Here is a 24565-nt window from a genome sequence, read left to right on the forward strand (position 1 = left end):
GCAGGCTTAGCTGAACGGTCACGTGGCTTGCATTTCTGAGTATCTTCCTGTCTCTCCTTTGCTGGGCCCTCTCCATCTACTGAAAACTCCTCCACCCCTGCTCCACTTCCTTACGGCCCTGCTACCTTTTGTAGTAGTTGGAAATACCTCCTACTCAATTTCTAAGGTAAAGGTCAGAGGATTTTTAAATCTGCCATTGTCCTGTCTTCTCTCTTTGAGGTCTTCGGGCAATAAGCCATTTCTGCTCTGTGCGTCTTGTATTCCTTTATGGTTTGGGGCTTCTTCTAGCTTCCTTTGTGGTTAAGGTATAGATCGGTAAAATGTTGCACACAGTGGGTTGTTTACCTTTGCTGCTCGCCTTCAGTGCTCTGAGTGCATTCCTGCCGCTTGGGCTCGTGTGGTCTAGAGCACCGAGCACCACCGTAGGTGACATGGTAGTCCATAGTCATCGTGAGACTGGTGCTGGGCTCCAGTGAGTGCCAGTGAGCGAGGACAGCCTTCGTGGAAACATTCATTCATACATCCACTCCACAAATAAATATCGAGCACCTACTGTGTGCTTTCTAGAAGTACAATGCTAAGGACTAGGAATACAAAATGAACAAACATGATTTTGCTCTCAAGAATTTTAAACTCTAGAGGGAGGAAGTGAAATAGATAAATCCAATACGTGAGGTAATTTGTATGTAGGAGTATGTGGGGTGTCATGGGAGCACATAGGGACAGTTAAGGCAGCAGGGGTTGAGTGGTACCCCAGGGGTAGCTTTCCAAAGGAGGTGATGCCTGAGCTGGAATTTCAAAAACAGATTTTTACCTTAAAAATGAATTACTTAAGGGGCACCTGGGTGGCTCGGTCGGCTAAGCATCTGCCTTCAGCTCAGGTCATGATCTCAGGGTCCTGGGATGGAGTCCTGCTTCGGGCTCTCTGCTCAGCGGGGAGTCTGCTTCTCCCTCTCCCTCTGTGCTCTCTCTCTCTCTCAAATAAATAAATAAAATCTTTGAAAAGGAAAAGGTGGACACATTTTTTAAAAATGAATTACTTAAGGGGGAAAGTAAGCTTCAGACCCTTTCTCTTATTTTGCGTGCGTGTGTGTGTGTGTGTGTGTGTGTGTGTGTGTGCTTGTTTCTTTTTGTGACCTAATGTTTCTATTTGGCATGTGTCCCTTTGGCCTTTGCAGTCTTTGTGCCTGTTATTCCTTTGTATAATAATTTGTATCCAAGGGGAAAAAACAGTAGCTATTTTATGTCCTTAGAAGTTCTGTTTTTAATGCTTGAAAGAAAGAGGTGCGAAAAATCAAATCATCTAGGTTAGAAGCACTTTTTGTTTTGTTATTACCCCAAATTAGAAGCCGAAGGTTATTGTATGCTCAGAGAATTTTTAGCAGGAAACAAGGACAAATTTGCATATGAAATGAAAGTAGTTATTACAGTAACAAAATATGTAGATGAGATTTCTAGTACCCGAGTTAGTCCAAAAAAAGAAGACTAGGTAAATTATGTAAAATCTTAGCTCTTAAATATTGCTGTCATCATCCAAAGTGTTATCTGTTATCGTGCAAACATGTTCACTCTTAGGTGAAAACTTTGCATTACTGTTTTGTGATTTTTTTTTTTTTAAGATTTTATTTATTTATTTGACAGAGATAGAGACAGCCAGCGAGAGAGGGAACACAAGCAGGGGGAGTGGGAGAGGAAGAAGCAGGCTCATAGCGGAGGAGCCTGGTGTGGGCTCGATCCCAGAACGCCGGGATCACTCCTTGAGCCGAAGGCAGACGCCCAACCACTGTGCCACCCAGGCGCCCCTGTTTTGTGATGTTTTAAAATTAAAAGATAGTGCAGGATTTTATGTATTCCAAAGGGAAGGCACCTACATTTGGTATTTCAATAAAGCATTATTTGCTTACTTATCAGTAGATTAAAAATTTTTTTTTCGATAATAAGTCTCCCTAAAATGTAATTCAAAGTAGTTTGTAATGCAGATATTCAGACCAAATTATGATAAGGATCTCTTTTCTGCAGCATGCCCTGTATTTAAAAAAAAAAAAATCTAGTTACTCTTATTAAATCATGATGTATTTGTTACTTATGATGTTACAATGTTAGCAATGTGTAAGTAGTTCTGCGAGGTATTTGCCTGGCCCCAAATAAACATCTAAGACTTTTAGTTTCACTTCTGATAACATTGTATGATTGTAATTACAGTTAAGACGTTAGTTTTAAGCATTTGAAGATCAGAATTGGCTTTGTGGTCAATTTGCTATCTCTCTGCTGCCGATACAAGTGATTTGTATAGGCACTGTTTCTAACCTAGACAAATTAGCATGGCCTAATATTTGAGAGTTGTTAGATCCTTATAATGAATTATTGTTTCTCTTATAAATACAGTAGTATCACTTGTTTTTATACTTTCACTAAGCTTGTCTCCAGACTATACATCCTGTTGGAAACTAAAAGGAAAGACAGGGGCGCTTGGGTGGCTCAGTCGTTAAGCATCTGCCTTCGGCTCAGGGCGTGATCCCGGCGTTCTGGGATCGAGCCCCGTGTCAGGCTCCTCCGCTGGCAGCCTGCTTCTTCCTCTCCCACTCCCCATGCTTGTGTTCCCTCTCTGGCTGGCTGTCTCTCTCTCTGTCAGATAAATAAATAAAACCTTTAAAAAAAAAAAACAAAAGGAAAGACAAAGACAATTGAATCTTAGGAATATGAGTCTCAGGAAAGCCAAGAATGGGAATGCAAGTGGGGCTTCAAGAAAGATGGGGAGAAGTAGGTGCTGGAAACCCCCAGGGAATCCATGTAGCATGTGTTCTCTATCTCCTGTCTCTGCTTCACTGTGTATCTTTTAAAAATTTTCGGACTGGCTTATGTGCTCCTCGGCTCACATGGTGGAATATAGTCCAAGTTTACTTGTTTGGTGGTCTACATGCAGGGAGAGACATCTCTTCTTATTCTCAATTCCAGATTCCTGGAGCAGGGACCATGGCCTGGTTTGGGTTAGATGCCTACTCCTGGTCAGGCCTGGGGTGGGGTTAGAGAGTGGCTGCAGGGGACCAACTCTTTGCATGTGTATATGCCCACATACGTGTGATGATGAGCTCAGTACCCCCTACAAACAGCAGCCACTGCATTCCGCTAGGTATACAGTAAGAGCAATAGCATTATTAGATTACTGTCATACCCCATCTCTGAAAATTGGAGGAGGAGGGATGATGAGAGTTGGTTGAATCATAACCTCTTGAGGAAGAAGAACCCTGGTGTGCCTACGGTATTTTATGTATTATTTCCTTTTCTTTTTAACAGGTTAGTGGTTACTTGGATGATTGTACCTGTGACGTTGAAACCATCGATAGATTTAATAACTACAGGCTCTTCCCAAGACTACAAAAGCTTCTTGAAAGCGACTACTTTAGATATTACAAGGTATTTTTATTTTTAATTTTTTTGTACAAGAATACTTACAGTTTAAATGGATAACTACATTTTCTTAGGAATTGTTGAGCATCAATATTGTGGCCATTATTTACAATTCAGTTCGCAAGAGTGAACAATGTGGTTCTGAAACTATCCTTTGGATACTTTTAATTTCAACAACTCAGTTTTGCACTCTGGAGTTAGAAACTTGTTGGTTAAATTGAAGTCAGAACAGAAACTATTATATTGTTATCAAAATTGCTGATTCATACTTTTCTAAAATACTGTATGACTCCACTTAATTAAAATAATTAAATTTTTTGAGCAGCATGACTTTATTCTTTTTTTTTTTTTTTAAGATTTTATTTATTTATTTGACAGAGACAGAGACAGCCAGCGAGAGAGGGAACACAAGCAGGGGGAGTGGGAGAGGAAGAAGCAGGCTCATAGTGGAGGAGCCTGATGTGGGGCTCGATCCCATAACGCCGGGATCACGCCCTGAGCTGAAGGCAGACGCTTAACCGCTGTGCCACCCAGGCGCCCCAGCATGACTTTATTCTGACCTATATTATTTTAACTAGTCACTTGAGAGATCTGCAGAAAAAGTTTAGAAAATCTGATCATTGGAGTGTGTAGTTCTCATCTGAGTTCACAAATGCCTGTTACTGCTTAGAAAGACTATCATGTGAGTGGTGGTGATATGGGCTACTTTGGCCCCTAGTCACCTTCTGTTCAGGGACACTTTAGTAGCTGTCTGTGTCTTTCTGACCCAAGTCCACCAATTTACGTACACAAGCTAACACATTGATACAATCACTGGAACTTGGCAGCTGGGAAGTGGAAGAAAAAGAAGAATTGCAGCTAATAGCATGACCAGGTTATAGCATCCTAATTCAACGCCTGTCAGTAATAATCTCAAGATTCTTACTTTTATAACCTTTTCTGTTATTCTATAGGTAAACCTGAAGAGGCCATGTCCTTTCTGGAATGACATCAGCCAGTGTGGGAGAAGAGACTGTGCTGTCAAGCCTTGTCAGTCGGTAAGAACCATGTATACATTTAAGACCTGTTACATCTTTTTTCAAATAATTACAATTTTTAAAAAGGGGCAATGCAACTAAAATAACATTTCAATCCTTAGGTTAAATATAACATTGTTTGATATTTACAGATTAAAAATGTAAACTTGGGTGCCTGGGTGGCTCAGTCGGCTAAGCATCCAACTCTTGGTTTCTGCTTAGGTCGGGATCTCAGGATCCTGGGATCGAGCCCTGCATCAGGCTCTGTGCTCATCAGGGAGTCTACTGGAGATTCTCTCTCTCCTTCTCCCCCGCCACACTTTCTCTCTCCCTCAAATAAATAAATAAATAAATAAATAAATAAATAAATAAATCTTTAAAACAAAACCTAAGCTTACTAATATAAAACCTATTTTGAATTATCCTGCTTTTATAATAATAGAATTTAAATTTTTTGATAAATATAATCCTTTGATTTGCTAGTGAGATTAATTGTTCTTTGGCTTGATGTTTGTTTTTCTTCTTATGTCTTACCCAAAGTTGTGTTTATAGTATAATGCCATGAAATCAAAGTGGAAACAAAATCCCTCCTTTTCTCATGGGTGTAGTGTTTTCCTTCCGTGGGGAGGGATTGGACAAAACACCTGGTTTTAATTAAGAATTTTCAGAACAGGACTCCTGGATGGCTTAGCTGGTTAAGCGGCTGCCTTCGGCTCAGGTCATGATCCTGGGATCCCGGGATCGAGCCCCGCATCAGGCTCCCTGCTAAACAGAGTCTGCTTCTCTCTCTGCCTCCCGCTCCCCCTGCTTGTGCGTGCTCTCTCTCTCTCTGACAAATAAATCAATCTTAAAAAAAAAAAATTCTCAGAACATTAAAATTTGAAGAATTTTACTCTGAAAACAGAATTTTACACTTTCAACAAAGCCTTTTTTTCCCCTTTAAAAGCATATATTTCTATTTTACTTTTTTATTGTGGTAAAATACGCATAACATAAAATTTGCCATTTTAACGATTTTTCAGTGTACAGTTTATTGGCATCAAGTACACTTTGTTGTGCAACCATCAAACCATCCAGTTGTAGAACTTTTTCCTGATCACAGACGGAAGCTGCACGTTCATTAAACAGAAACTCCCCGTTCCACCCTCCCTCTCGCCCCCGGTGACTGCTATTCTGCTTTCTTTCTCTATGAATTTGATTATTCTAGGTACCTCGTGTAAGGGGGATTCTTACAAGATTTGTCCTTTCATGTCTGGCTTGTTTCACTTAACATGTTTTCAGAGTTTATCCATAGTAGCACGTATTTGAGTTTCATTCCCTTTTAAGGCTGAATAATATTGCATCGTATGTGAGTCTGCGTTTCATTTATCCAGTCTCCCGTTGATTAGCTTTTGGGTTATTCCCGTCTTTTGGCCGTTGTGCAGAATGCTGCTCTGGATATGGAGCACAAGTGTCGGCTTGCATGCCTCATTCAGTTCTTCAGTTCTGGGTGTATACCCACCCGGAATTAGAATTACTGGATCATATGGTGGTTCTCTGTTTAGTGTTGGGGAAACATTATGCTGTCTTCACAGTGGCTGTACCATTTTACATTCCCACCAGCAATGCCCAAAGCTTCCAATGTCTCTGTATCCTCATTAACACTTGTTCTTTTCTGTTTTCTGGATAATAGCCATCCTAATGGGTATGAAGTGGTGCTATAATTTTGAGTGGTTTATTTTTATATGTGTAAATATTGCTATATAGACCTATCCAGCATATGAAATTAAAGCAAATAGAAAAATATTATTTATGGGTATTTTATCATTAGATACATGAGAATCAGGTCTTTAATTATACTCATCCTCACAGATAAAACTTTTTGAAAATTCAAGCATTAACTTGTGAAACAACCTCTGTTATGAAAATATCATTAAAGTGATATCATCGGTTTAACCGTTTCATTTTATTTCCTAAGTTCTAGCATTTATATTTAGTAATAGGAAACATTAGTTGTGGAAATTTGAGTTTACCAATAACTTATGTATGACTTATTTTATTTTATTTTTTTTTTAAAGATTTTATTTAGGGGCGCCTGGGTGGCACAGCAGTTAAGCGTCTGCCTTCGGCTCAGGGAGTGATCCTGGCGTTATGGGATCGAGCCCCACATCAGGCTCCTCCGCTGTGAGCCTGCTTCTTCCTCTCCCACTCCCCCTGCTTGTGTTCCCTCTCTCACTGGCTGTCTCTCTCTCTGTTGAATAAATAAATAAAATCATTTAAAAAAATTAAAAAATTTAAAGATTTTATTTATTTATTTGAGAAAGAGACACAGCAAGAGAAGGAACACAAGCAGGGGGAGTGGGAGAGGGAGAAGCAGGCTTCTCACTGAGCAGGGAGCCTGACACGGGCTCAGTCCCAGGACCCTGGGATCATGACCTGAGCTGAAGGCAGACGCTTTAACAGCGTCCTTATGTATGACTTATTAAACATGCTAAAAGTATGGCAGATACTTAATAAAGGCATTTAATTACACTTATACATTAAATGGGCCATTATTAACATTGGTCAGAATAGGCAAGTGGTTTTACAATTATTGAAAATTTGAATCTCATCTTTTTTTAAAAAATTTTTCTTTTCTGGGGCGCCTGGGTGGCGCAGTCGTTAAGCGTCTGCCTTCGGCTCAGGGCGTGATCCCGGCGTTAGGGGATCGAGCCCCACATGAGGCTCCTCCGCTATGAGCCTGCTTCTTCCTCTCCCACTCCCCCTGCTTGTGTTCCCTCTCTCGCTGGCTGTCTCTATCTCTGTCGAATAAATAAATAAAATCTTTAAAAAAAATTTTTTTTTCTTTTCTTTCCTTCTTTTTTAAGATTTTATTTATTTGAGAGAGAGAGAGAGCACACAAGCAAGGAGTAGGGGCAAAAGGAGAAGGAGAAGCCGACTCTGTTGAGCAGGGAGCCCAATGCGGGGCTTGATCCCAGGACCCTGGGATCATGACCTGAGCCAAAGGCAGCCGCTTAACCAACTGAGCCACCCAGGTGCCCCACCTTGTATATTTCTTGTTCCAGTCTTGGAATCAACTATTTTTTAAGGAGCCCTAGTTCTTTTCGGAGGAAAATGACACTGTTTTTTAGTCGTGTGTTGGCCACTTATGAACTATAGGACCTGTCTGTCCTCAAAGTGATGCTGTGAATAGACATAAGCATGTAAGTACTCTTTAAACTGCAGGGCTGCTAAGTATATTTCTGAAATAGATTATACCTGCTGAAAGGGAAGGACCGACACAGAGACAATCCTTGTATTGTGTAACTTTCCAGACTTTGAACTAGCTCAGTGTATAATTCTTTTTCTAAGACCAGATATTTAGATGGTTTCTAATTTTTTTTGTATCATGCCAAATTCATAAACTAATTTCGGCAGAACTGACACCTTTACAATATTTATTACTGCTTTATGGTCTTTGAACATCTGTCCAGTTATTTTAGTAAGTGAAAATCCTGGTGGAATTGCTAGCCCAAAAGATGTGTACCTTTTTAATTTTGTTGATACATTTGCTGAACTGATCTCCAAAAGGATTTAACCACCAGAGTGCTCATTTCTTATTCACGGACTAACACTAGATGTTGTTACTCATTTTCACATTGGCCAATTAGTAACGGAGGGGAAAGAATGTTGTTCTGACCCATTGTAAAGGTAATAAATAATTGGCTTTCAGTTTATAGAGAGGTTCCAGGTTGTGAGTTCAAGCCCCACATTGGGTGTAGAGATCACTTTGTGGACCCCCTGGTGGCCAGTGTGGGACAGTTTGAGCATCAAAAGCAGTGACTATTTTTACATTTCCATGCTATTATGTAAGTAATAAAATATGTGATTGGCAACCTATACAATAATTTGTTGTTGGGTTTTTTTTTTTTTTAAGATTTTATTTATTTATTCAACAGAGATAGAGACAGCCAGCAAGAGAGGGAACACAAGCAGGGGGAGTGGGAGAGGAAGAAGCAGGCTTTCCAGCGGAGGAGCCTGATGTGGGGCTTGATCCCATAACGCCAGGATCATGCCCTGAGCCGAAGGCAGGACGCTTAACCGCTCTGCCACCCAGGCGCCCCTGTTGTTGGGTGTTTTATTTACTTTTAAGAAGTAATATAAAAACTGCCTAACTAATTCTCAATTTAAAAATAATCTCATAGGGCGCCTGGCTGGCTCAGTTGGAAGAGATGTGACTCTTGATCTTGGGCCATGAGTTTCGAGCACCACGACGAGTGTAGAGATTACTTAATAAATAAAATAAACTTAAAAAAATAAAAATAATCCCATAAATTAGAGAAACTTAATTTTTTTTCAGAAGATAGACTAAATGTCTGATAAAAGCATTTTTTTTTCTTTTTCAGGATGAAGTTCCTGATGGAATTAAATCTGCAAGCTACAAGGTATGTGCACGTACCTACTAATGTGTCTAGTATCTTTTTTTTTTTTTAAGATTTTATTTGTTTATTTGACAGAGAGAGACAGCCAGCGAGAGAGGGAACACAAGCAGGGGGGAGTGGGAGAGGAAGAAGCAGGCTCATAGCGGAGGAGCCTGATGTGGGACTCGATCCCATAACGCCGGGATCACGCCCTGAGCCGAAGGCAGACGCTTAATGACTGAGCCACCCAGGCGCCCCCAAATGTGTCTAGTATCTTAACAAAAAACTCGTAAAACTCATTTCCCCGGCCAGGATGTGTCTCCGCGTCTTGCTCCCCTTCCCAGTGATACCCCTGGAGAGTCATTTGTACTCAGTGGCTCCAATTCTTTATTTTTTCCTGTTGTTCAACCGTCTATTATGGAAAGCATGAGGGATAAATAAAAAAGGAAAAAACTCATCACCCAGCTTCAGCCATTTATTAGTCTGTTATCAGTCTTGTTTCGTCTGTACCTTGTGCTCCATTTTCCCAATTATTTTAAAGCCATTGCTCAGATAAGTCTTTTTGTTTACAAATATTTCATAGACATTTCTAAGACAAAAGATACTTTGAAAAAATATAACCACAGTCAGGGTTCAGATTTCTCCACTCATTTTTCCTAAGTGTCTTCATAGTTTGTTTGAAACAGGATTCCGGCGTATTTCACACATTGCATTGGTTTCATGTGTCTCTTATGTCTCTTTCTCTCTTTTTTGGATCAGTTTTGATTTTATAATCCTTTTAGATTTACAGAAAAATTGTGATGCTCAATACAGAGTTCCCATTAAACGGCAACACTATTTTTCTCTATAATTAGTATCTTACGTTAGTGTGATCCATGTGTCACAATTCATGAACCAATCCCATCATTCAACACATTATTTTCTGTCAACTGGCAGTTATGTATTACAGCTTTTCAGATTCATTTTTCTGATATGTATTGATTAGCGTTGCTGTGTATTTACTGTAACAGCATATCAGAAGACACATAATGTCTGGTTTTCTTTTGTCTTACGATGTTAAGATCGATCATTAGGTTCATTTATACATCCAATATAAAGTTCCCTACTAGGTTTTTCCTTGAAAGTTTTAGCAACTTTGATAATTATTACCTAGTTGCATTCTTTCATTAGGGTTTTGGAAATGCTGATATTCTAATTATATCATTCTTTCTATACCTTTTATCTGTTATTATTCTATAAAGATCTTTTCTTGTCAACTAATTGGTTGCCCTGAAATACAGTTTATACAGGACAGACAGGATAAATGCTTCATTCTTTTCCTTTGTTTACCAGTTTTTCAGGATAATTATGAGTTTGGTACCCAGCACCGCCAACAATGCCTAATAAGGTTTTTATTTTTAAGTGTTATTTTGAGCTTACGAGTTTTGACATATTTTATGTATTGGACTCTATTGTAGTCATCTTTTTATGATTCCTTTTGATGGTTGAGTTTGTTCTGTCTTTGGCTCCTAGGAACTCCTTCAGGTTAGTGACTATGGCCTTTTAAGATGATCCCAGTAGTCTTAGTAGACTTTTTGCTTTCTATTATGAAAAGATCTTCTAGGTTAATTTTGTACCTTTCTTGTTCCAGGCTTTTTTTCCCCCTAAGGAGTCCTAGTTCTTTTAGTGGGAAATGGTGTTTAGAGATTATAATCTGGGCCGTACGGGGTGCTAGTTGTTCCTGGGTTGTTATTGTTTCAAGGCCTTTTTCTAGGCCAAATTCACTTTGCAATTACAGACTTTTAAAATATACCCAGAATCTTACAATATTTATTGCTAGTGCCATATTTGGAGCCATAATCACTTTTTGCCTGGATTTTTATAGTAGCCTCTTCAATGGCATGCCTACTTCTGCCCTTGCTTATCTGTTGTCTCTTCTAAAGACAGCAGGGACACCTGAGTGGCTCAGTTGGTTAAGCAGCTGCATTCAGCTCAGGTCATGATCCTGGGGTCCTGGGATCAAGCCCCACATCAGGGAGCCTGCTTCTCATTCTTCCTCTGCCCCTCCTCCTGCTTGTGCACTCTCTCTCTGTGTCAAATAAATAAATAAAATCTAAAAAAAAAAAAAAAACAGCAGCCAGAGTGATTTTTTGTTTTAAAGATTTTATTTATTTATTCGACAGAGATAGAGACAGCCAGCGAGAGAGGGAACACAAGCAAGGGGAGTGGGAGAGGAAGAAGCAGGCTCATAGCGGAGGAGCCTGTTGTGGGGCTCGATCCCATAACACCAGGATCACGCCCTGAGCTGAAGGCAGACGCCTAACTGCTGTGCCACCCAGGCACCCCGAGAGTGATTTTTTTAAAAAGATTTTATTTATTTATTTGAGATAGATCGAGAGAAAGAGAGAGCACGAGCACAAGCTGGGAGAGGGGCAAGGGAGAGGGAGAGGCAGACTCTACGCTGAGCAAGGAACCTGATGCAGGGCTTTTTATCCCAGGATCCTGAGATCATGACCTGAGCCGAAGGCAGATGCTTAGCCAAGTGAGCCACCTAGGTGCCCAGAGAGTGATTTTTTTTTTTTTTTAACGAAATGAAGTTGTATCTCTCCTCTGTTGAAAATCCTCTCATGTGCTCCATCTCTCTTGGAGTAAAATCCAAAGCACTTAGACAGTAACGGTATATCAAGAGACCATAAGCCAAGGTTTGCCTGAGGCAGAAGTGGTTTATGCCTGTTGTTCTGGCGTCCTGAATGACTTAACATTTGTCCTGAGTTTTAAATATTTAAAATAAAATATTAATAATTGGGTTAAAATAAGCTTATCATTTGTCCTGAGTTTTAAATATTTAAAATAAAATATTAATAGTTGCATTAAAATAAGCTAAGATAGATTTGATTGACCAAATGCTTTGTATTTCTAGCTTCCTCTCTTGTCTCCTCTATTTGAGATATATGTACACTAAATAGTTCTTACTTTAACACCTAGATGACCAATAATAACTTGTGCTTCTTTTTCTGACCTTTTCTAGATGTAAATAAATGATTTTTCAAGGAAAATATGCTGGGCGATAAAATACCTGCTGATAAGATAATTGCAGGCAGACATAATTGCTGGGGACAGCTAACTCCTTACCGTCTTGGGAAGTGGGGGGAACAGAACATCACTGGACGTTCTGCCCGCTGGTCTCTTGGACTTAACAGCCAATTGTGCTGTGGCCTGTGTCATACCGGTGATATATCCTAAGCTTCCACGTTGCCATTTGACTGGTCAGTGTTAAACCTGGCAAATTAAAGTTCAGGTTTATTAAATACAAAAATGGGAAATAAAGGGCGAGCAATCCTGCACAGAAAGAGTAGTCTTCCTATAGTGGTTTTATTTTTTTTTTTTGTATAGTGTAAATCAACAACTTACAATTATTTTACTATTTAGTAATTAAAAAATGTTTTACAGTGAATCATTTTGGCCAAAATAACTAAGAAAGAAAAAAAGAAGTACATGCTTAATGAAAAAGTATTAAATTTAGATTTCTCACAACAGTTGATGATGTGTAACTTGCATAAAATGTCACGATTTACCATCCACAAGAGCCATAGAAGTATCTCTGACCGAATGAACGCCAGAACTCACAAATCTGCTGACAAAGTTTAAGCATCTACTTTGTAAATTAGTGTAAATTAGTGGTTAAGAAAACTGCCTAAAAATGATAACTTGGGGCTCCTGGATGGTGCAGTTTGTTAAGCTCCCAGCTCTTGGTTTTGGCTCAGGTCATGATTTCAGGGTGGTGAGATCCAGCCCCGTATCGGGCTCCATGCTCAGCAGGGAATCTGAGATTCTCTCTCTCCCTCTGCTCCCCTCCCCCAGCTTGTGGGCGCACGCGCTCTCACAAATAAATAATAAATAAATAAAATCTTAAAAAAAACCCATGTAGATGCAGTGTTGCATTTCCATATCATTCTGGTATATGTGATTTTTCATTTAGACTAAGTAACTCTTCTAAATTAAAATTGTCTGATGTTATTATGAAAAGTTTCATATATACGGGAAAGTTGAAGGAATTTTCCTGTGACCATTCATACCGATCACCTGGATTCTACCATTAACATTTTGTAAACTTACATTATCTCATATGGATCTGTCCATCTTTCTAGTTATCCATTAAAAAATATCATTTTCTGGATGTATTTCAAAGTAAACTGCAAGCATCAGTACACTTTGCCCTAAATGTGTGTTGTGTGTGTGTGTGTGTGTGTGTGTATAAGTTAATACACAATGAGATGTACAAATCTTTAAGTGTGCATTTGCTAAATGCGTATACCTGTGTAATCTATGCTTCTATTACAATAGAGAACATTATCATTACTGTAGAAAGTTGCTTTATACACTGTCCAAATCAATTTCTACTTTCCCCCCCAGTGGCGACCACTATTCACTTTTCCACCATAGATTCTAATGTAATTTTGCTCATTTTCGGTGCCATGTTTTCTTGTTCACATACAAATGATGAAGTCATAGCTATTAATGTGTTGGCTCCAATGGCAGAACTTTGCACATTGTTAAATGATGCTATCATCATCAGAACTTTTGGAAGTTCACGCTATTGAGGGAAAACATTTGTCTCTGTTGTGAATGCCAGTATAAATTCATTTAAGGCTCAAAATTGAAGACAAAATATTTGTTTTGTGGTGATAATATACAAATTTTAATAAAAACAATTCTGACTAAATCAAGAAATCTGTGGAGCAGAAATGAATTTGTAGTTGGTTAAGATATACACATAATTCAAGGGCACCTGGCTGGCTCAGTCAGTGGAGCATGTCACTCTTGATCTCGGGGTTGTGGGTTCAAGCCCCACATTGAGTGTAGAGATCACCTAAAAATAAAATCTAAAAAAAAAAAAGAAAAAGACATACACATAATTCATAATTGTGTCCAAACATGCTGTGATATTTTACCAATTAAGATAGAAGTAGTAATTGTCAAGATATAGAGGTTTTTGTATTTATATATATACTTAATGACCATAACATTTTTGAGGTGAGGCTAATACTGAAGAAAATAGTCCTTTGGCGTGGACAGGAATCCTTTCTTTGCTGTCCACCATCATCCAGATTTTATAAATGTTTGAGCTTTTGAAGACTATATTGTAAAACAACCCAAGAGTCTTTCAGTGGTATTAACCAATTTTTAATAAATGAGATCTCTAACTGTCGATTGCTGTATGTTTAAAATCAGTGGAAAAATATTCAAAGTATCACTGAATGGAATGCTTAAAGAAAAAAATTCTTAGCTTTTGAAGGTTTAGCAAATTGCAGTTATTATAACAAAGCTTGTAAACAGAGATGTTGAAATTTTTTCCTACAGAAGGTAGGTAGGAATATTAGCTGGGGAAAGTTCAAATGGTGTTCTAAGGTTTAATTCTGAAATTTTATAATTGTGTTTTGAAGTATCCCCTCTTTGGGAAAAGTCTCTTCTTGATCAAACTCTTGTTTTTAATTGGATAAGTTTATATTCTCATTGAAGTGAAATGAAATAAGCCTTACAATTTTGTAGCATCTATATTTGGCAAAACATTTAAAATAATAAAAGAAAAATTATTTAGTGAAGAAACATACTGTGGAGACCAAAGAATAGACCTTGTGAAAATAATTTGGTTTAAAATATTTTCACATATTTACCTATAGAGAGAATATTTTTCTCAATTAAAAATTATAAATTCAGGGAAGAATTAATTGAAGGTATTGGTGATTTCAAATTGAATAGCCATAGAAATTAACTTTGAAGAAGATTATGGGCAGTTTTTTGAAAAATTAAAAATGATAAATTGAAAAAAATTTTTCTTCAGAAAAATGCCAATGATATAAAATTGAGACATATGTGACTTAACAAAGCTGATTAAATTTTTAAATAGAAACTAAGAATAATAAAAAACCCCAAAAATATTTTGTTTAGCTTATGTTTTAGTATTCAGATAATTATAATAAAGTTTTAAAATTTTTTGTTTTAATGTAGATAGGTGTGTTATTTTTTGAGTAAATTCTGTTCATTTTTTGATATGTATTTTTAACTTTTTGTTTTAAGCTAATAAACAGCTTATAGAAAAGTTGCAAGATTAGTATAAAGATATTTTGTGTCCTCTACAGATTCACTGATTTTTAATATTTTGCCTCATTTTTCTATATACATATTTCTATATACATGTTCTTATTTTTGGAACCATTTGAGAGTAGGTTGAATATATCATATCCCTTTACCCCTTAACACTTAATTATGTAGAAAGAATTTTATTTTTGAAAATAGTGTTGGAATTGAGCTGTCTTATAGGTCAATGTAATGAAAGAAAGTTGTTATTTAGTAAAGAAATATTAAAATTTGTATCATTTTAGTTATTTTCGTGTTCCCTTTTATCCTCAGAAGTGTCATAGGCTGGGCAGTCATTAGTATGGTCATCCTAACAATAAGGGCATTCAGTAAATATTTGTTGAGCGATGGAATCTGTGCCTTCTGCTTCCAGTGTCATCTTTCAGGTCTGTTGTGGTGATGACCAGTGTGTTTGAGATTGTATCATCTACATTCACTTCTGCTGTGCCGTGTACATGCCTAGCAAATAATGTGTGTGTGTGTGTGTGTGTGTGTGTGTGTGTGTGTGTGTGACGTTGAGAAGGAAGGTGGTTGTTAAATATATTTTAAACACCTAAAGACACTAGAATATTTTTTATAAGACTTGTTGGGCCCTAGGGCATATTTAGAATCACGGCATTTAGAGTTGACATGGACCTAGACACACATCATCTGGTCCAACCACTTATTTATGGAAGAGAAAACTGATGCTTCCAGTTAGGCCATTAGGAAAGTGGGACATTGGGGCTCCTGGGTGGCTCAGTCAGTTAAGCACCCAACTCTTGATCTCAGCTCAGGCCTTGATCTCAGGGTCATGAGTTCAAGCCCTGTGTTGGGCTCCACACTGGGCATGGAGCCTACTTTTAGAAAAAAAAGAAAAAAAAAGTGGGACATTACCTCATCATGCTTTGCTTAGTGTTCCTTAGACCGCAGAGATTTTCTTAGTGAACAGCTTGGTAATGAGTTATCAGAACTTTGTTCTTTATTTTGTGACCATATAGTGAATGTGTTCACCAACAAAAACAAGGGGCAAAGCCTTTTATACATATATTTTTAGCTTCAGGGAAGATGTGAGGGCTTAATTTTTTTTTAAGTTTTGAAGCCAAGGAAAGGGTGCTAGGTATAAAAAAACTTCAAATAACTTTGAAATTCTTTTAAAAAGTTTTTAAAATGCAATAAATCGTAATCTGTTAATCCTCCTTTTCCTTTTAGTATTCTGAGGTAGCCAATAATCTCATTGAAGAATGTGAGCAAGCTGAACGACTTGGAGCTGTGGATGAATCTCTCAGGTTTGATTTTTTTTTTTTTTTTGCAGTAGTATTTTATGTTTTTTTCTTGTGAAATGATAACTGAAAAAAAGGGATAACAGTACCGTTTTCTTTATTTGAAGTGAGGAAACACAGAAGGCTGTTCTTCAGTGGACCAAGCATGATGATTCCTCAGACAACTTCTGTGAAGCGGATGGTATAACATTTTTCACAGTGTGCATTTTGTTTAAAATGGGGTCTAAGGAAAAAAGTATTTTAAAATGGTTTTTAGAACTCTCTTTCTAAAGTTTGGCAGTTCCTCAAAAAGCTAAAGACAGAGTTACCATATGACCTAACAATTCAACTCCTAAAGATGTACCAAAAAAGATTGAAGATGGGGAAGCAGATACGTATGCCCGTATTCACGGTGGCATTTTTCACAATGGCCAAAAGGTAGAAATGACCCAAATATCCATCAACAAATGAATGGGTAAACAGAGTGTAATAAATACACACAATAGAATATTATTTAGCCATAAAAAGAAACAGTTTTGATATGTGTTGCCACACGGATACACCTTGAAAATACTATGCTAAATGAAATAAGCCAGACACAAAAGGGCAATTATTGTATGATTCCATTCCCATAAAATATCTAGACTAGGCAAGGTGATAGAGACAGAGTAACCAGATGTTAGGAGAAGGGGAGAATGGGGTGTTATTGTTTAATGGTTACAGTTTCCGTTTGAGGTCATAGAAAAGTTTGGAAACAGTTAGTGGTGATGGTTGCACAATGTTGTGGATATAATTAATGTCACTGGATTGTACTCTTAACATGGTTAAAATGGTTAAGTTTTACGTTATATACGTTTTACCACAGTTAAAAAAAAACCAAACCCTCAGTTTCTGGAAAAAAATTTACCTCCTGAGTCTGAGTCTTACAGTTTTGTGTATCTCAGGCATATAAAATACATACATACATACATACATACATACATACATACAGATGTATGTATATATAATTTTTTTATTTTTATTTTTCGTAATATACACAGGCATTTTGTGTAAATAGCTCAAATGTAGAGATTGAGATTGCAAAAACTTGCTTTTGTCGTACGGGCCTTGGGTTACATATTTTCCTTAAAGATGGTATGTGTTAACTTTTGGAAAAGAGAAGAATGAAACATGAGTTGCATCTGAGACATTGGAAGCTGGGCCAGAGTGCTGGTACTATTCAAAGCCAGGAGCTCTAGGACCCATTAGAACCCTTTAATCAGATTTATGGATTCTCCTATTCTTCTTTTTTCTAAGTTAATTGTTAGCCTTTTAATTGGCCAAACAAGATCAAATCAAACCGAGTTTTCGTATCCTTCAGTGGCTCTTTTGAAGCAGATTAATGATCTTTAAAAAAAATTAGCAAAAAGAATGATCTAGATCATTTTAATTGCAAGTGAGAGACGAATCCTGCAATTCCCTCCAAAAAGAGGAAGGCAAAGAGAAAGTACCTACTTTTAACATTGTGGGTTCATTTTGGAAAAAAAAAAAGAAACATATGCTTTCCTTAATGTAAAACATGATTATGCCTTGGCAAATAATATTTATAATCCTTTAGTCCTAATTCCCAGATCTGAAAACTCTGAAAAATGAATATTTTCCCCCTAAGTTTAGCACAGACTCATTTACTGTGAATATTCAGATTTCACTACAGAAATATTTTTGGTGTTTGATTAAAAGTTGCTGCCCAGTCCCTGCTGGAGTAATTATTCAGTATATGTTGCATATATTATAATACTTTGCTAAAATCTGAGAAGTTCTGAACTCCGAAACACATTTGGCCCCTGGGATGTTAGATAGGAGTTATGGACTTACACCAAGGTTTAGACTAGTAAAGAAGGGGGATAAAACGCTCTCCCAGCCCCTTAACTTTACCATCTTTTCCTCAAGCATTCTTTGGCCTGAATATTATTATGTGAGTTAAAATTAAACTTTTAACATGCAGCATATTTTTTTAGACCTGCAGTGTTAGAGAAAGAACAGGAATACTTGGACTTCGTTTACCAAAGTATACTTTTGAGACTACCTGCTTATATTTGTGTAGCAAGGGCTGAGAATCAATAATTCTTACCTGGTAGAGTTCTGTTACCTTGGATGAATCACTTGTCCGTTTATATTTGTTTCTTTTATTAAAGAAGGGTGAATATTTAAAAAAAGGGATAGCTTTATAAGGAAGATAATATGTATGTAAGTGGTAGGTAGAAGACAGAAGGTATCTTATAAATTTTAATTAGAAATTTGTCATCTGGCCAAATATGGCTATAGTAACAATCTTTTAAACAGTTTTATTCATTTACTTAGAGCAAGTGAGAGAGAGAGCACGAGCGGTGGGGAGGGGCAGAGGGAAAGGGAGAAGCAGACTTCTCGCTGAACAGGGAGTCTGATGTGGGACTTGATCCCAGCCTGGGATCATAACCTGAGCCAAAGGCAGTCGCTTAACCGACTGAGCCACCCAGGCACCCCAGTAACAATTATTTTTTATTAAAAAGTTGAGACAAGATGAAGTATTTGGTGTAAGTAAAATTATGAGTCAACTGATATTTATGTCTAATTAGGCAGAATATTAAAAATTTAATCATTTCTTGGTAATTTGTTTTCAGTCTTAAAGTACTAGATGCCAAGCATTATTTATAGTTTAGAAAACGAGGGCAAAAATGAATTTATCGTAATTTGCTATACTGTGGTGATACTTCTAGTATTAGTTGAGATGAACAGAAATATCCGTTCCTGGACTAGAGGATTCCATACAAATTTGTTTTAAGGTGTTTTTTTTGTTTTTGTTTTTTAAAGTAATCTCTACACCCAACGTGGGGCTTAAATCAACAACCCCAAGATCAGGGGTCACGTGATTTACTGACTGAACCAGCCAAGCACCCCTGTTTTTAAGTTTTTATTTCTATTTTTTCTGGTTATTTTAATTGCCATTTCTGCATGGACTCTCAGTTATTTCTAGATGCTGTCAGTGTGCTAATTCTAGAAGCAAAATTTCCCCTAATGTATGTCTCTAATGTACTGTCAATTAGGATAAAAATAGCCAAACTTAGTTTTACTTTTGTTTTCGTCATTGTGTTTTTAATAAGTAGGTAATGTTGAGAGCTTGATGGGCCTTCTTATAAGCACCTGTGAGCTCAGATTTTTGTCATCTGTGGTTGCTTTGAGACCATTTTCGCCCACTTCTTCATTTTTTGTTGCTTCATGTTGTTAAGTTTATAAATGAGTAAGGGATTACTGTATAGTAAATAATTTCCCAAAGCCACTGGAGAACAAGGGGCCATTTTTTCGTTTCAAAGTTATAATCCATTACACAAATTTATGGAACATATGAGAAACCAATATCTCACCAATTTTTGTATGTTTTTCATTGGTATCTGTAATTGACTTTTCTATAATACTTTTCATTTTATTAGATAGCCTCTGTACTTAGTTTTGTTGATTGTAAAATAGTCTGGTAAGGTATGTCATGATACCCCTAGCTAATACGTATTATACTCTAACTATGGTTCTCAGCACTCTGTACATATAAACTTCCTTAATCTCACAGTAACACTGAGTATTTTCTCCAGTTTATAAATGGTGGCACTAAAGCATAGAGAACATATGTAACTTGCCCCAGGTTCCACATTGAATAAGGAGTAGCGCCTGGATTCTAACCCAGGTTCTCTGGCTCCAGAGCCCCGTGTGCTGTTGGACATTTAGGCAACTTCTGAGTTTCCCTTTAATAAATAATGCTGATGCAAGTATCATCTTGCTTATAATTTTTTGCATGTTTAGGATTATACCTTTGGGACAGCTGTGTAGTGGATCTTGATGGTGGTCATGTAAGAAGGAAGTTTTCGGTAGCGAACGGTGTATGGTAGTAATACATCTTCATTTATCTTAGTTACTGATGAACTGCTCGTGGTTAATGTGGAGGGAAATATATAGTATCTTTTTCATCTGGATAGCTTATGAGAATTAAATGACCATGTTTCTTAGATTCTAAAATTCACATATTCCTGTTTTTTACCATTTTTAAAAGCAGATGCTTTTGCAACCAGTGAGTACCTTTAGTGTGGCTGTTTGTGCCTTTTAAAGTCTGGATGCCCTGTTACATTTGTGGTACCTTAGAATGAGTGGAATATAGTCTATTATACTAGTTTTTTAAGGTAACTGAAGAAAAAGATTTAATGAAGCATTTCATTTTGCAGACATCCAGTCTCCCGACGCTGAGTATGTAGACTTGCTCCTTAACCCTGAGCGCTACACGGGTTACAAGGGACCAGATGCTTGGAAGATTTGGAATGTCATCTATGAAGAAAACTGTTTTAAGTATGTGTCATTTTCATTTAGAAAATCCTGACAGATATATTGATTTTTACTTATAAACAAATAAATAAACCATAATGACTCTAAATTGCAAATCACATTCACTTTAAGGATGTATTTGGACATAGAAACATTCTCGTTCATTAATCCAGTTCTCCTCTGGGGAAACATTTGTACATGAGTTTCAATAAGTATTTTTTTCTTCTTTAAAAGACAGAGGGAAAAAAAGAGACATAGAATAGTATAAGACTTTTATGGGAGTATTGTAGACATTTCACAGATGTTCCTTCAGTGGATTATATAATCTCATTTTATAGATGAAATAACCTAGAGCCAGCCAGGTTTACTTCATTTCCCAGGATCTTATAGTTAGTAGTAGAGAATAGGTGATTCCTAAATCTTTTTGGTGCTCTGTATTCATCTTTTTGAGGCTGTAGTTATTTTACCTGCTTTCAAGTTAAATTAATTTCAGAGAATAATTATAATAGGTAACACTTGACCACTCACTGTGTGCCAGACTTGTTCTAAGCATGGTACGTACATTTTCTCTTTTAGTCCCTGCGATAGCCCTGTGTTGTGGTAATCATTGTTTACAGGTGGAGAAACTGAGACTTGGAAAGGTTAAATGATTTTTCCAGTGTCAAAAATCTAGTAAGTGGAAGAACCCACTTTGTACTCTTAACTGCTACAATGGAAATAGTCGATTTTATCACTGTGTGACTGGGACATGCTTCAAGTTTACCTGCTTGTAAAGCCACTGGCCTCTAACCAATGTGCTTATTGGTTTTTGGAAGGAATTTGTGTGTGCATTTGCATTATACTATCTCAGAGATGGGGGGAATTCTGGGGAAATCATTGGAGTTCCCAGATACGGTAATAATACTTTTCACTGTGCAGAAGTCAAATACAAGAGATTAGCAGTTATGCTTATACCAATAAAATGACAGTCTGTTTATTTTTTTGACTTGAAGAATTTCTCCAGTTTTGAATTGGTGAATTTTCATTATTTACTCATTCCTGCCGTGTGTTTCATTTAAATTCCCTGATTTATTATTAGGAATGTTTGACTTAATTGACTTACTTTACGGGTTTTTGTTTTGTTTTGTTTTGCTACACATATTATTTTTAAGTAATCTCTACACCCAACTTGGGGCTCTAACTTACAACCCTGAGATCAAGAGTTACATGCTCTGCTGAGTCAGCCAGGCTCCCCTAAAGGATTTTTTTAAAAATATGAACTAAAATAGAGCCCAACTGAAACATTGGTTAGATTTTATATTTGTATTGTAGTTATTTCCTAACTAATTTATATCATGATTCCCAGTGTAAATATTTCTAAAATATAAACAATATATGAGGCATAAAATTGAGTATGTTAAAATATAGCTTACATGTTCTGTTATCAAAATGTCTCAACTTGTGCAAGTTCGTAAAATTTAAATTGTGGAGAAACCAATCCCTACACTTTACTAATGATACTAGTGAATATTTAGTTTGAGATTTATAAGGCACTTTAGTGACATTTTAACTCTTTTAATTTCGTATTAAAAAATACCTTTTATTGAAATCCTAACAAACTTGGTGGCCACAGGGTCAATTGACATACCTAAGATTAAGTGGAAAATAATCTACTCACAGTGTTTTTTCCCCTTTTTATTTTCATGCTTGGTTTGGGTATTTATATTTCTTGCTTGTTCGTCTTTCAATCAGGAGTGCACTTTGTGGCACACGCAAACACGTGTACACGTGCACAGGCACGCATATTTGTATATGTAATATATATAAAAACATTAGTGACTCTAGGAGAAGAGCGTGACTGGTATTTTCTTCCTTTGTTTGAAGAAGTGATTAGGAAATGGCTTTCTGGCTGCTACAATGGGAAAAGATCAGAAACTATTGCTAAAACAAATAACAACCACCCTCCCTTAAAACAATTAGAGAAAACTAAATATTTTATAAGCTCAATAAAATAGTTTGATTTAGATGTAATCAATCATTAAGCAGCTCTCTGAGATAATTTCACTTTTACTTAGATAATTATAACAAGATAGGTAACAATTATATTTTACAATTTAATTCTTTTGTTTCTAGGCCACAGACAATTAAAAGACCTTTAAATCCTTTGGCTTCTGGTCAAGGTGAGTTATTTATTTGTACTGTTTTATCAGCCGGTGAACTTTGGTTAGAAGGAGGAGGAAGGCCAGATAAGGGTAGGCAAGAGCATTTGAGATCATATATTCCTGTTTCCATAGAAGTTATTCCTCATCTTTACAGAAAAATTGGTGTTTAAAATATTTATACCTCAGTAAGGAGTATTTGGTGTCATGAAGTTCATGGTGTTAGATTATCATAGGATGGAGATTAGGTTAAATATTTATTCTTCTGTGCATTTTTACTTAATGTATATATTTAGTTTTTTACTATTTTTATTCCTTTTCTAGTTAAATGAATATCCAAAAAAAATTCTTCCTCAGATCTTTCCCAGAAACTGAAATGATTGTACGTATTTGGAGTCTGATTTCAAATTCACATGTCTTTATGTTTCATTAACATTTTTCATTTTCTCCTTACACGGAAGGTCTTGCCCAAATCGTGCCTTTTCCGCCTTCCCCGACTCTCCTAACTGGAAGTAACCTCTCTCTCTTCATAAAGTGATCTTAATGTCACGTTTTGTGTCTCTTACCATCTTTCAGCTGTCTGGCGTTTTTTTACTATTACGTATCTATTGATCTGCCCTAGTAGTTTGGGCATATGGGGCGTGTTTATTGGTTTCATCTCTTAATAGAGAGCCTGACACATAACAGAGGGAGTGGTTTGTTAAGTGAATGATTGATGAAAACTGCTCTCCTCATTTAATGGTCTTGTCTACAATTGGGAAGATCACTTGTTCCTTCAACAAGTAATTACCCTCCATTTACTACGTGCTAGGCACCGTGGAGAGGCAGAGGGGTGTAAAACTGGGACTCAGAAACCCTGCCCAGTCTGTAATAGGCAGAATGGTTTGTTGAATAAACCATTTCAGTGTATGATTTCAGACATTTTGCTTAGGAAATACATATCCCTGTTCCCGTTAAATGTGCTTACTGATGAAGTCTTTGATGTGCTTTTAGCAAATGTGTAAGTTTTTCATTTTTAAAATTTATTTGAAAAGCTGCTGATCTCATATAGTCAATAAACATAAATTTCCTCCTGGAAAGCAATGAGATTGCATCATTCCCTACGTGTTGGCAGACTAGTCTTTGTTAGATTAGAAATGAAAGAACATCTTTAAATAAGAGTTTGGGTTTATATGAGTCACAGATGGTAACTCATTGGAAGCTATTGATTTAATATCAGATGAGTGCAAATTCCTAGATAAGGGGTGATCCTCAGTATGAACTCACATTACGATCTGATTAACTACCCTCACTTATCATAAAGATAAATGGGAACAATTTAAATGTTTATCATTAAGGAACTGGTTAAGTGATTTACGGTGTATTCATGGAGTAGAATATAGCCATTAGAAATATTGCCGAAAAGTTGTATTCATTTAGGTCAGTAATGACCAGTAGCACATTGAAGAAAAGAAACAGGCATCAAACAGTATGTATATTTTTGTAAAAACATACTTAGTATAATATCTGAATGTCTATATGCAAAGAAAAAGGACATTTACCAAAATGTAAATGGTATTTATCTAGAGGAGAGGGAGTTACGGATGACATTTTTTATTTCGTCTGTGTCTTCTTTTTTTAAAAAAACATGTATTTGCAATGAGCATATGTTATTTTAATAATCAAACAATGATGGCATTAAATAAGCGTGGGCAAAATGAAGACAGTTTTTTGACAGTAAATGAGCAGCTGCTTACAAACTGCCGAACTGTGCATAAGTGGAATCTTCACAAATAGTCTTTCAAAATATTCCTGAATAAGGTAGAATTTTACAGTGTCAGTCCGGAGGTTTCAAAGCAAGAACACAATTCTTTAGCAGAAATCGTGTTATAGATTTAGGATAAATAAATGTGGAAAAAGGCTCTGCCAACCAAATAACTGTAAGTCCTTGAGGTACTTGAGAG

At 36.8% G+C, this 24565-nt stretch overlaps 1 protein-coding gene across 1 annotated transcript in view; it reads left to right on the forward strand.

The window, feature by feature from the left end:
* ERO1A (endoplasmic reticulum oxidoreductase 1 alpha) overlaps nt 1-24565 on the forward strand; it is a 46503-nt gene that overhangs the window by 6357 nt on the left and 15581 nt on the right. Inside the window, exons 2-8 of the mRNA XM_045810397.2 lie at nt 3295-3414; nt 4362-4445; nt 8789-8827; nt 16112-16188; nt 16290-16363; nt 20388-20508; nt 22597-22643. Of these exons, the coding sequence (XP_045666353.1) occupies nt 3295-3414; nt 4362-4445; nt 8789-8827; nt 16112-16188; nt 16290-16363; nt 20388-20508; nt 22597-22643 (562 nt within the window). The remainder of the gene's footprint in view (nt 1-3294; nt 3415-4361; nt 4446-8788; nt 8828-16111; nt 16189-16289; nt 16364-20387; nt 20509-22596; nt 22644-24565) is intronic.

The sequence above is a fragment of the Ursus americanus genome, chromosome 26 (assembly GCF_024610735.1).
Source record: "Ursus americanus isolate L20-20 chromosome 26, mUrsAme1.1.p, whole genome shotgun sequence".
Classification (NCBI taxonomy): Eukaryota; Metazoa; Chordata; class Mammalia; order Carnivora; family Ursidae; genus Ursus; species Ursus americanus.